The 12,890-nt window shown below is 48.5% G+C and overlaps 1 protein-coding gene across 1 annotated transcript in view; it reads right to left on the reverse strand.

Annotated features, from left to right (window-relative positions):
- sorl1 (sortilin-related receptor, L(DLR class) A repeats containing) overlaps positions 1 to 12,890 on the reverse strand; it is a 54,183-nt gene that overhangs the window by 32,747 nt on the left and 8,546 nt on the right. Inside the window, 6 exon segments of the mRNA XM_048982607.1 lie at positions 453 to 572; positions 574 to 634; positions 2,826 to 2,893; positions 3,257 to 3,418; positions 5,387 to 5,515; positions 6,479 to 6,595. Of these exon segments, the coding sequence (XP_048838564.1) occupies positions 453 to 572; positions 574 to 634; positions 2,826 to 2,893; positions 3,257 to 3,418; positions 5,387 to 5,515; positions 6,479 to 6,595 (657 nt within the window).

A 12,890-nucleotide genomic window follows, 5' to 3' on the forward strand; every position in this document is an offset into this window, starting at 1 on the left:
GAGTACAACTGCCAGGAAGGGCGTTATACACTAACGTACGAAAGCAGACCTGAAATCAGCGACGTGAGGAGTCTGCTTCTCGTTAATACACTCTCGGGGCCAGGATTCTATCAAAGGGACATGAACGACACCTCCATCACTGCCGTCACCTAATACGCAAACAACTTATCCATCGATTGCGTCTGCATGCGTCTGCATTTCACGCAGAATCATGCCCCGCAAACCGATGAAGGAACCACCAAAGCATACTCTCAGAAGTCAACACGAGGCATCTCTTCCCTTCACACTGCATTTCGTTTGGCTTTGCCTACATTTAGTATTTCAACCGACAACCTTCTGGTCACAGGCACGACGTCACAACCCGCTGAGCCACATACCACCAGCGTTATATTCATAGTTGGGAGGAGGGTGTTTGCGGGCTGGTAAGCGGGCGGGTCAGCTATGCATCTCACCCGCGTTGTTGTGGCGAACATGTACTTGTCACGCAGCTGGAAGCTGTCCACACGTTCCATGATGACGCTGCGGTTCTGCTCACTCTGGAAGAAGTCGGTACTGATGAGCACACTGGAGGCCGCCGGATGGCTCGTGTCTCTGGACGATCACCGTGGTGGGGGAGTCGTATGGCTCCACGCCCCTGGGGGGGGGGCAATTTCAATGGGTTTAGGTACACATATACAAGAGTGATGCAGCAAATTGGGCACAGAGGGGGAGCATCTTAAGGAGGTTTGGAGGGGTAAATTACATCCGTCCCACACAGGCGGCTATGAGGGAAATGATGAGAGCATGATCTAATACTGCCGTCAGTTAGAGAGAGAGAGAGAGAGAGAGAGAGAGAGAGAGAGAGAGAGAGAGAGAGAGAGAGAGAGAGAGAGAGAGAGAGAGAGGAGAGAGAGAGAGAGAGAGACCAATTGAGACCAAGAGAGAGAGAGACTGAGACAGATAGACAGGGAGAGAAAGACAAATAGACCCTTTAATAATCCCCAACAAAACATACATTAGACTATAAACACACTTTTATACATTAATAGACCATAACAATAAATAATACAGCAATTAACAGTAATAGCACAAGGGATGCCAGGGCATGTAACCGCTCGGAAATAAATAGTATTACACAGTGGGTTGTACAGAGAACAAATGAAGGTCTTGAGAAGGTAACTATGTGGGTCTTGTATAGCGCTCCCCCGGGACAGCACGACCTCTCAGTGTGTCTCCTCACGTGGCCATATACGGAGACCAGCCCTATGAAGGGGCAGACGGCCAGTAACCAATCAGAGGGAAAAGGGGGACTGTCACTCTTCTGGTCTGATTAACAAGGAGCAGGGGAAGTTGCGATGTAAATTGCCCCCCCCCCCTTTGGTGGGGTGTCCTGGGCACAGAGGACCCCCCTTAGCACAGAAGTCCACTATGGGCACAGTGAAGAATTTAAAACCAGACAAGCAGGCGTGGATTCGGACTATGGCCTCCCATACCCCCCCTCCACCTGCAGCCCCCTAACCCACCGGTAGGTGAAAGATATATTTTTGCATGGTGATAATGTGGATTAGGTCCCAGCACAGTACCCCCTTTGCGGTCCATTACTCTGTTCTAACTGCATGTCTCTGGACTGCAAGAGGAAATACACCTGACACAGGGTAACTGGGATTTAAACCCCCAACCCTGAATGAGACGTAACAGCTCATCCCACTGAGCCACCACTACAATCTATATAAGTAATTCATCAAAGTAATTAATACTATTACTATAAAAATGATTTATAATTCCAATTCATTGATGTAACGATAACCATCCAATATAACAACACTTCGGTATCCTTACGACATTCGTCAGCCTCCATTAACCACACCTAAGAAAACAATGTATCTTCTGCGCACCAGTTTGGGGCCAGTTCGAGTGGAACACAGTTTTCGAACATCACCCAAATGACGTACAGCGATTACGAGGGTTAGCCGGGCTCCGCTGACAAGCACCTGCTTCGATCCGTGGCGACACTGTTTATGCATAAAAGGAAAGGAGGTGGTCTGCGTTCCGACGGCATTAGGCACAGAAGGCGTCTGAGTAAGGACACCGAAGTGTGAGTAACTGAGGCAAACAAAAGGCATATTTACGCCAAACACAGGCCTCAACAGCGAGGTAGGCGGCTGTCTGCACAAACAGATGCTTCAGGACCACGATCCAGGATGAGTCTCACCAGCTTAGGAGACTCTGCTGGCCGATTCGGATCCCAGACTAGGCAGAATGATTTCACCATTGGACCCTTGAGTAAGGCCCTTAATGTCCGTTTGCTCTAGGGGCTGCTTTCTCTGGCTAGAGAAACTCTGCCAAAAGGGATTCACGTCTCGATCATTTTTTATGACAGAGCAGACAGGCCCTGGCGAGCCCAGCAACACAAGGATGGCCGCCTTCAGGGATGTAGACGGTCAGATTCTCCATTCATTTCTATGGCCATAACCCTGATCTTAACTATGATAACCTTAACGCTGACCCAGCCGTCTCCTTAAGTACAGGCAACCAAACGAAAAGCAAAACTTCCGGTTATTTAGGTGTCTTGATGTTTTGTATTGTGAGGACCTGAAAATGTGCCCTCAAGCAAAAAAAGTAACAGGTTTCACCACATTGGTCTCCACAATGTAGTATACACAAAAGCACACAACAAACAAACACACCCACTGAAAGACCATTCAGTCAGCCAAATACATACAACAGCACAAGGAGATTAAGCCAGGCAAGCAGGTTACTGGCAGCAAAGCCCCCCCCCCCCCCCCAGTCCCTAGAGATGCTCTGACAAAGGAGTGGAGACGTGAGGAACAGAGCAAAAATCTTACCAGAAGTAGGACTTCACATGTTCCTGGATCAGCACCCAAGTCTCTCCAAAATCATCTGACTTCCACAACTGTAACATGGGGGGGGGTCAGTTATATCACTAAATGAGGTGTATATATGTTCCTTCCAATACACCTACAGAAAACGAGCGGTACATTATGAAGAGTTACAACAATACTTGACAAGTCTGATGAGCCAGTCTGAACTCTCACACTCATTAAGGGGGTAAGGGGGAGGGGAGGATTGCAATAATATGTGTCAGTTGTGTCCTGAAATGAACTGTCTTCCCCTAGTGTAGATAATGGACAGCAAATACATCGGGTCATTAAGAGGGGTGAGGCAACGTCTGAGCTCAATCCCAGTGATAATGAGGTGATGTTGGCCGTCACAGAGCCGTGACGGGGTTCAGGCTGGTCCAGCCGGGGTCACTGACCCCTTTATTGGGGTCCAGGCTGTCATAGCCAAGCACCAGGCTGGGGTTTGTGCTGTGCAGCAGAAGATCAGTAGGTTTGAAGGGGGTGGAGAAGCCCTGGACAGTCTTGCAGAAGTCGAACGTGTTCCACAGGAAGCCATTCGTGGTGTCGGCGAAGAGGTACTGTGGGAAAGAGAGAGCACTGAAACAGTGTCTGGCACAGGCAAACAGGAAGGCTTTGTTTTATTAGAATGCTGTGGAGTACCTGAACCCCGACTGACATTCCAGAGCTCAAACAAAGCAGCAGGCAAACAAACAAACAAACAAAAACAAAACCCCAAACGATCATAAAGTGAGACATTCTCTGTTCTCATTCTCCTAAAGGCTGGCAGATCTGCTCCAGAGTAAGTAAACAAGTAAGGTAGTAAAGAAGGTTCTGGAAGCAGAATCACCGTATGTGCCACAAGGAGGCCCGCCACAGTACCGACAAACAGGGAATGCGTTTGGGGAAAAATACTCAGCTCTGAAAACGGAGAGTATGACACAGCAAACAAATTAATCCATTAAGCAAATGCAAACAAATCCTCTCCTGACTGACAAACACAGAAAACCCCCCCGCCCCTCCTTGTAGAACCAGCAGTGATTTGAGTTGGGGGGGGGGGCGAGGGTGCAAGAACAGGCTGACAGATCTGCCCAAACAAACAAAGAACAAAAAAGGCAGCAGCCTGAAGATTCACACCTCGGGTTCTAAACTACACTCCTGGGGGGGCGTTCCAGTTTTCGCTTTAGTCACTCGCGGCAGGTGTTTGCGTGTTTTGTGTGGCTTTTAAAAACAAAGTAGAACAAATGGAGATTGCATTTGTTGAATAAATGGCACAAACAAGTGATTGACGAGGTTCAGAGGTGGACGACAGACATGGCTAATTAACCACCAAGCAACAAGGGGTTTCCCAGAAGGATCATGGACCCGTGACGCTCAACAAAGCCTTTGAGAAAACAGACGCTAGACCAGTCATGCAGAGAAATGGGTGCATATAGACCAGGGGTCCCCAGCCCTGCTGACAGTGTGCGATACTTTAACAAAGAAATGGGGAACGAATTCTAACTAATTCTGGGGAACTGTGGAATTCTTTGACGGCAACGGTATAAGTAATTCTGCTTTTTTATGTCCACTCTGTCATGACATCATGGCATTCACCATCCATCTGAAGGGCCCCACATGGACGAACTGCTAAGGCAGACCCCAGAGGGATACTATAAATGGATACCTTGGTACATATTAAAACATCCATGCACTGATTAATTAAATGCACAGAATGGAGTGAAGAACAGTTTAATGCATAAACAATTTCATTCAATGAAATTCCCAATTTGTGGGGAAACACAAAAGTTTTATGGGGTACCAAAAGTCCTCACACCTGGGTTTGAACAGCTGACCTACAGGTTACCCCAAACACCTGCATACACACCGGCCCTTTGCGGATATGTGTATATATATATATATATATATATATATATATATATATATATATATATATATACACACACACACACACACACACACACACACACACACACACACACACACACACACACACACACACACACATATATATTTCTCTTTTTTGTCCTTTGTATGTGGGTGCTGTGGGGAAAGGGTATTGAATTGTGGGGATTTGCAATAAAGGAGAATATTTCCGGAACCCCTCCCACTGCCCCGTGGTTTCTGATGGTGCCTTTGTGCAGCCCATCACAGCTCCAGACAAAGTCAAATGCACATAAGCAAAATGCAAAAGAATTTAAATTATTGATCTGATTTCTAATAAGTGTTATACAAGACACTCAATGGCCCCCTGCGGGTTACCGGTAGCTCGCGGTCAAGGTGTTGGTGACTGCTGATATAGACTCACAAGCCTATTATACGTCTAATCAGAGCAGTAGGCAACATCCTTGGGAAGCTGGTCTAGTTCCCAGCACAGTCCCTATCACAGTCTACGTCAAGTCAAGTCACAAGAACGAAGTTTCATCTCTGCAGTGCTTCGGAAAGCAAGAACAAAGGACAGATGACCAGCAAACAACAGTACAGAACAATGATTCCGTGCGAGTAAGTAGTATGAGCAGGTGGAGACTGGACCGGGTGGAGCCACCTACCCTCTTGTTGTCAACTGGGCTGTGGTAGAACTGAGCGATGGCCTGCTTGCTGCCCGCCTTGGAATCGCTCAGCTGGAACTGGTCCGAGATGTGGGAAAAGGTGGTTCCGTAGTCGTAGGACACATACACCTGTGATAGGGACCATAAGAAATGGGTGAAAACCTCCAAGTCAAAACCCTCAGAGCTGTCTCTGGAACCCGGCCACCATCCGGACATTTTCACAGAGGATCAGTGGACAACTGAACTTGTGTTTGAATTAAGCTGACGAAATTTTGAGTTGAGGTCTTCGTCGGCCCGCTGATTTTAACCAAACTGGTTGCCATCACAGGCACTGCACCCGACAGCCTCTTTCGTCCACAAATCCGCCCCTCGGGGATTTCCTCGCCGCATCCCTGGAGATACGCAGAGCACTGACAATCTTCAGGTAGTGCAAGACTGAGAAACCAATAGGCATGATTTACTTGGGCAGAGGCGGAGCGTGGAAAAGCGAGAGGCAAGACCTCAGTGGGGACATGAACTTCCTGTCAGAGACTGGCCCAGACAGGAAATTAAGCGCGCAGGAATCTAAATCTGTTTTCAAAACAAGACAGGCTTGCAGCTGAGTAGAATGGTAAAATGCCAGATCTTTTTACTCGATAACAAACATTTGTCCAATGTTTACAAATGAGAGAAAAGGGTTTAAACATGACACTTCTCACCTACTTATTCCCTGCTTTTCTGATCCCCACTGACAAAAATCTCAGGAAAAAGCAGAAATCTCTTGCTAGTGTTAACACAGTGGAGATAAAAATAGACTGTAGGCTCCATAGAAGCAGATAGGGGTTTCACTCTGAATGGAGAGCTTTCAATTAGATGACAGATGTTTATCTGGTTCAAAAAATAAAACTGTCCTCTGCTGGTGTAGGCACTTTGACATTTTAATTAAATGTACACGAGACATTTCCTGTCACCGTAAAAATGCTTTATTCTGAAGACATAAAATTTATTAGCACTCTTTCGAGTGAATCTGTTAGCTTCAGTTAAGGGAAATGCAGGTTCTTGATTAGTCACGGTCCATAAGGTTCTCGGTACGTCGCTCTTGCAAGAACCTACCGCGCTCATCTTGGGCCCGGAGGCGCCGGCGCTGTCCCGGGCCAGCGCCACAATGACATTGCTCCTCTCCCCGGCCCAGTGCACCACCATCTGGTTGTGGGAGTCGTTCAGGTTGACCTGCATGGACGAGAGGAGACGAGGAAGTCAGGTGACAGCAGCCCACTTCTACCCCAGGCGACAGGAGGCAGCGGTCACACGTCCAGTGTGACAAGAACCTTCTGCAGATTGCACACGCGGCCACCTGCCGCCATTCCAGCCTGCTGTAACCTTGAAGGTGTCCAATGCCACAGGGAACTAGGACGCTCTTTCCTGACGTGCTGCTGCCCACGTCCAGCCACGACACAGCAGGAAGCACGACTTCTTAAAGTACAACTCCGGTGCTATCCGTTTATTATTATTAATATTAATTATTATTACTTTTGTTATTGGTGTTGTTATTCTTAATATTTCCTTATTTCAATATTTTGTTTTTCTGAATTTTCCATTTCTGCGCCATGCATTTTAAAATCTGTTTGTACCACGTTTACTTGTTCACACTGTCTGCACTTAGGAGAAATTCTCATGCGTCCGGCAGCGAGAACGTAGGGCACGAGTATACACATTGGACAAAGTGAATCTGGATCTTAATCTCACTGTGGTGGATGCTTTGCAGCCCTGCTTTGCATGGGTGCGTGTATGCGTGTGTGTGTGTGTGTGTGTGAGTGAGCGTGCACGGATGTGAGAGGCAGCGGGGGTCACAGCGAGGCATTAGCATTACCGCGCGGGGCGGGCAGGGGGAGCCATAGAGCGGAGATCACGACGCAGGATGAGGTAATGGCTAATGTCATGATTCCTCTTCCAGGTCTCATCTCTCTGCTCCTCTCTCCTCCCCACCATATTCATTATTTATTACTCCGTGGGAGGGGAGCAGGCTCTATCCTAAAGCTATCTTTCATCTGCCTCCCTCATTCATTCAGTCTACCGCCCCCCCACCCCCCCAAGACGCCCTGCTCTCACTGACGCCAGCCCGCAGGTGGCGACAGTGCCCGGCCTGCTCCCCGCCAAGGTCGGGGCGCACGCTGTGGGCCCAGGTGTTCTGCGTGACCGCACACCAACGCGGCGAGCGGGGCTGCACCGTCACTCCTCGTGATTCCACGCAGAAAAAAAAAAAATGTAAAAAAAAAATACAAAGACCACAGAACATCCTGCTCCCGGCGCCCCCCCCCCCCCCCCCTCCCGTCAGCATGCCAGCGATAATTCACACGAGGGCCTGCTTGGCATAGACTTCGCAGGGAGAGCAAGCGGCACTGCTCCCAGACGGAGCGAACAGCAGCTCAACATCTATGCTGCTGGGAAACCAACCAATCAGGTGACAGTTGTCAGAGCCCCCCCCCCCTCGTCCTCCACAATCTAAGCAAATCTATACAAACAGCACATTGGTCTCATCTGAATATATAGAGGAGCTCAGCACCACAGGTCTGTGAAAAGCAGGGGCGCAGGGCAGTGTGCTCGTGGTCCGCAGTGGCCAGTACAGTGAATGGATTAGCGTCAGCAGGGCCTCTGCAGTGTCATCCAGGGCATCCTTTATTCCTTTATTTATTTTTAACTTGGTCAGTGAATGGCACAGTGGTAATGGTCCAGATTTGTAACCTTGTTAAGGCCCAGAACAGATACCTCACCATACCTTTAAGACTGTTAACCCAAAAAGGCTTATTTATGATCCTCTATATCATAACCATAAAACATTATGCAGGCTAAGGGCCTGTTAAAAGTACAGACAACTCCGGACTTCAACTCTGAATCCAAATCTATTTATTTATTGCTCATCCGGCTTTCCACGTCAAACTCCATTCCAGATCTACCCCCCACCAATCAGGTGGTTAAATATATCTAGTTGTATCACTTTGTGTATGTCATCTTAAAGTCTACGTCTTACAATGTCATGTTTATACACACATACATAACACTCTACTTTACACACGTGTGTGTGTGTGTGTGTGTGTGTGATTATGCCACGAGCACACACAGGCACACACACTCAATTACTTCTCATCTGCACTTTACCAAAGAAATTATACTTCAGCTCAGTGTATAACCACACACATCATGTATTTGAAATGATACTAAAAGATACTCAGACCGACTTCAAAGATAAATAAGTTAATTATTATTATTTTATTATTTTATTATTTATTATTACATATAAAACCGACACACCCATAGGGTGCGTGACCCTTTGACTCTCCAGTTAACCATCAGAATCGCTTCCTCCAGGTGACTCACCCCCCCTCCCCCCCACGCCCTGTCACCATGGAAGCAGGGGAGGAGGGACACACGCCGCACGTGACCAGTCACATGACCATCCTGAACGAATACAATGCACATTCATGCCACCGAGTGCCCAACAGCCAGCGAAAGCGCGGACCTGTTTTGGACCCTGACAGCGGCCCGTTTCACTGTGTCTGGGTGGCGACTACCTGGTTTCACTTTCATTTTAATAGAATTACCTCACTATGGCTTCACATCACAGACAAGAACAACCAAAACTTGGGGGGAAGAAACACATCGATCAGAACACAATGTGCACAACATGCCTTCTGGTTTAATGAACGCCCTAAGACATAAACAAAGTAGCTTTCTTACTGAAGCATGTGCGCTGATGTGACGCCCAGATATTCTCTGCAAGGAACACCCCCTGGGGCGTTACCCACGGGGGGGGGCTGTGGATGGCAAACGCAGAAAAGCAGTGAAGGTGCTCGCCCCACTAATGAGTCGCTAAAATTTAACGATGGTGTTTAAAAGAGGGAGATGAAGACAGGACTGAAGCGTTGGATGATCGTCACGGGCCAGAGGGAAAGCGATATAAATACAGACGGCAAGACTGCGGATGCGAGAACAAAAAAAAGGAAAAACACTCAGAGAGAAAGAAAAAGGGGTTTCGCTTAGACATTCTGCTAAGAGACACCAGTGTTTAGTTAAACAAAATCAGACCAAACAAAACAAAACAAATGAAGAGTATTGATAAACGAAAGCAGATCAGAGAATAACAGGCCTGTTAGGGAGGGGGAAGGCTATGAGCAGTCACGAAAATAAAATGGGGATGGGGGGTTTCTCAAGGCCCCCACCGCCCAGAGAGAAGGCGGCGACACCAGCGACGCACTCAGGCGACACTTCAGCGTGTCTGCGGCAGAACCCAAACAGACTGAACCGAAGCTCCCTGCCAGAACCACTGAGAGCGGCGGTGGTGGCGGAACCCCAAACACACAGAACCGAAACTCCTCGCCAGAACCACTCAGGGCAACGTCGGCGGCGGGTCGATGGCTACAGCTGCAGGTCCTCAGTAAAAGCCCCCCCACCGCACCACCGCTGTGCATGAACAGGACCGCCGCGCAATCTGTTGATCTTGGCAGATACCCCAACAGCGTGTGCTTTGGCCCAGCGCAGTCTTCCTGGGGGGGGGGGGGGAGCGTGATGCGTGTCTGCGTGCCTGGAGAGCGTGCCTACCTCAGGACCACACTTCTCTCTGTCCCCATTACCTCAAATCGCCCCCCCCTCCCGCACTGCGATGGTTGGCTGGTACGCTCTTTGACCGCTGCACTGCATTACTGTGCTGTTATCATTACCCCCAACCCAAAGAAGTACAGCTGGAATGAGATGAAGAATCTCCACGACCCACAGCAGGATCCAACCAAAATCCAAGAACACAACACACGTGCCAGCTCCCCTCCCCCCACTTAGTCCCTGGAGAAGGAGACCCCCACCCCCCCCCCCCCCCCCGGTGGATATGAGAGAGGCCCACACACACACACACAAACAAACACAGTAACAACACTGCAAGTGTGTTTGTGTTGCTGCAATTGAAGTCAATTCTGATTTCAAATAAGAACTTCAAAAGTTAAATGTCTGGTTCTACATTCAAATGCTATAAAAGGAACGCATCTCACCAAAACGCTGGAATTCCTATGCCACGTTTATTTCACATTATAGATACAAGAACTGATAAACAGTTGCTGGGTATTAAAGAGAATCGATGCAGTTTTCCTATGGGGTATATACAATGAGATTCTCATAACAGATAAAAATTTATCAGAATGACTATATTTTTAAATAAATTGGCGTTGTATGATATTATTCAAAATGAACAAGGCTTTCATATGATTCATGCGGCATGAAATGATCTTTCGATTTGTATCATTTGAAATCGGAGTCAGGCCAAGTTCAGATTTCGAAAACTGCGCTTACAGATGGAACTGAGCTGGCCCTTTCTGGAACATTCTGAAGTGACCCAAACCTTTACATCTATGTTTCTTTTTTTGGTCTATAAGATTTACCTCCACGCCAAGAGTTAATGGAACTGATATCTGCACAGATAAAGGGAGAGACAAAGGGGGGAGGAGAGAGGGGAGAGGGAGAGAGGACTGCAGCTGTGTTGCAGTGGGGACAGCACAGAGCCACACTTTAGGGGCTGCCACCACGCAGGAGTCCGAACGAAAATCTGCACGTTAATTTCTGTTTGTTTCAAACGGACCGTAAGCAGTGGCCTGTCTCGGCCTTCCGCCGAGCACAGCCATACATTTGGTCAGGTGACCAGCGTGACATCCTCACCGCAGACTACAACAAGCATAGATAAAGCCAGGCCTCGCTGCCCAGCCGTAAACACTCCACCGAACAACCAGATATACCATGTAATGCTAGTAGCCGGTAAGGGGCATGTCTGTAAAGTGCAGTAACACTCGGCAATCCTTGGCTGCAACACAGCAGAGTAGCATAAAAAAAAAAGGCTGTTAAGCCCCAGCTTTAAAGGAGTGGACCTACTCCCGGTCCCCGACACTCTGTTCCACTATCCCGTCCTCGAGTCCCTGAGCACGGCGAACACGAGTTTGTGTGAGCGTGCGTCAGCTCACCGAGAAAACAGGAAATGTCGCTTTGGAGTAAACATGACACGGCGCGTCGAATCTGATGACACCGACAGTCTGTTAGCGGCTGCTTATGGCACAGAAGCACCAAACGATGATCATTCTCACACGTGCGTATGCGCCTGTCGCAAAAACCTGAGCACAGAGACGCACAGTATCCCATCAGCCGTTCTATGTAGGTTACGCTGCCTATTCCCTGGACCCTGACTGATTCCCCACCACGTGGCCCATTCCGTCGTCGGTGTCGCTCAGACATCTTCGGCAGGACCCACACATGGGCCGCAAACAGTTATGTTACCTTCTCACCTTTACATCCCTCGCTTTGCACAAGTACCAGATATCAGTTTATTTTAACCCAGCGGTAAAGGTGGTGGTGGGGGGGGGTGCGAAGGGAGTACACCTCCTGGGATTCGCTTGAAAGACACCCCACTGCTCTATGCTTATTCTCAAACACCTACCCCCAGGTAACAGAAAGACTGAAAGGGTAACAGGCTGTGGCCCTCCTGGCCACCAGGTGGCGCTGGATGGAGGCGGAGAGCCGACCTCACCATATGCGCGTTGCTACGCATCACTTGCAGGGGATAAGAAGACAGCTGACAGTTCTAATATCTTAACGCCAGCAGCGTGGACCTAATGACACTTTTCCAGACAGGGAGCTCACCCAAAGAGGCAGGGAGACTAGAGCAGGTCAGACACTGGAGCCCACAACCCATCCCCCACAGGAAAAACGCCCGTTTACACCTGCTGCACTGCCCCTTTAAGCATCTGTTTACACCTGCTGCACTGCCCCTTTAAGCACGGACGGCATCTCCATGCTCTAATTTCCCACTGTTAATGTACTATGTAATTGTTTGTCCAATTAGGAGCATTTGTTACGTCATGGTAGGTAGTAAATATAGCTAGTAATCATCCCTCTGTCTCCCTTCTCCTTAAATTATTGATAATCATACAAGAATCTTCCTTTGCACTGCGGAAATTGCCCTTAGCTCTGTAACGTTCGTCTTGTCATAAACGTTGCGCCACAGATCCAGGAAGGACGCTATTTCATTTCACTGTGTACTGTATATCCAAGCTTTATTGGACCCGACTTGATAATCTGGCTTCCGGACGAACACGGCCAGTTTAAATGCGATCAGGAGACGTCCGAAAGTGGCCGCGAAGGCGATCAGGTGGGTCCAGGTGAGTGTGTGTGATCAACAGAGCGGCTGGGAAGATGACCGATCAACCTGACATGCTGGTATCTGTCTGTCTCTCTCTCCTCTCTCTCTCTCTCTCCTCTCTCTCTCTCCTCTCTCTCCTCTCTCTCCTCTCTCTCTCTCTCTCCTCTCTCTCTCCTCTCTCTCTCTCTCTCCTCTCTCTCTCTCTCTCTCTCTCTCTCACACACACACACACACACACACACACACACACAACTGCACAGCCTGAGCAACAACCTTCCATTTATTTCTGTGGTTTTCTCACTTGTTGATGTGACGGAAAGCAAGCAGGCGGCCGCAGAAGTGCAAGCTGAAGTTGGC

The sequence above is a fragment of the Brienomyrus brachyistius genome, chromosome 18 (genome assembly GCF_023856365.1).
Source record: "Brienomyrus brachyistius isolate T26 chromosome 18, BBRACH_0.4, whole genome shotgun sequence".
NCBI lineage: Eukaryota > Metazoa > Chordata > Actinopteri > Osteoglossiformes > Mormyridae > Brienomyrus > Brienomyrus brachyistius.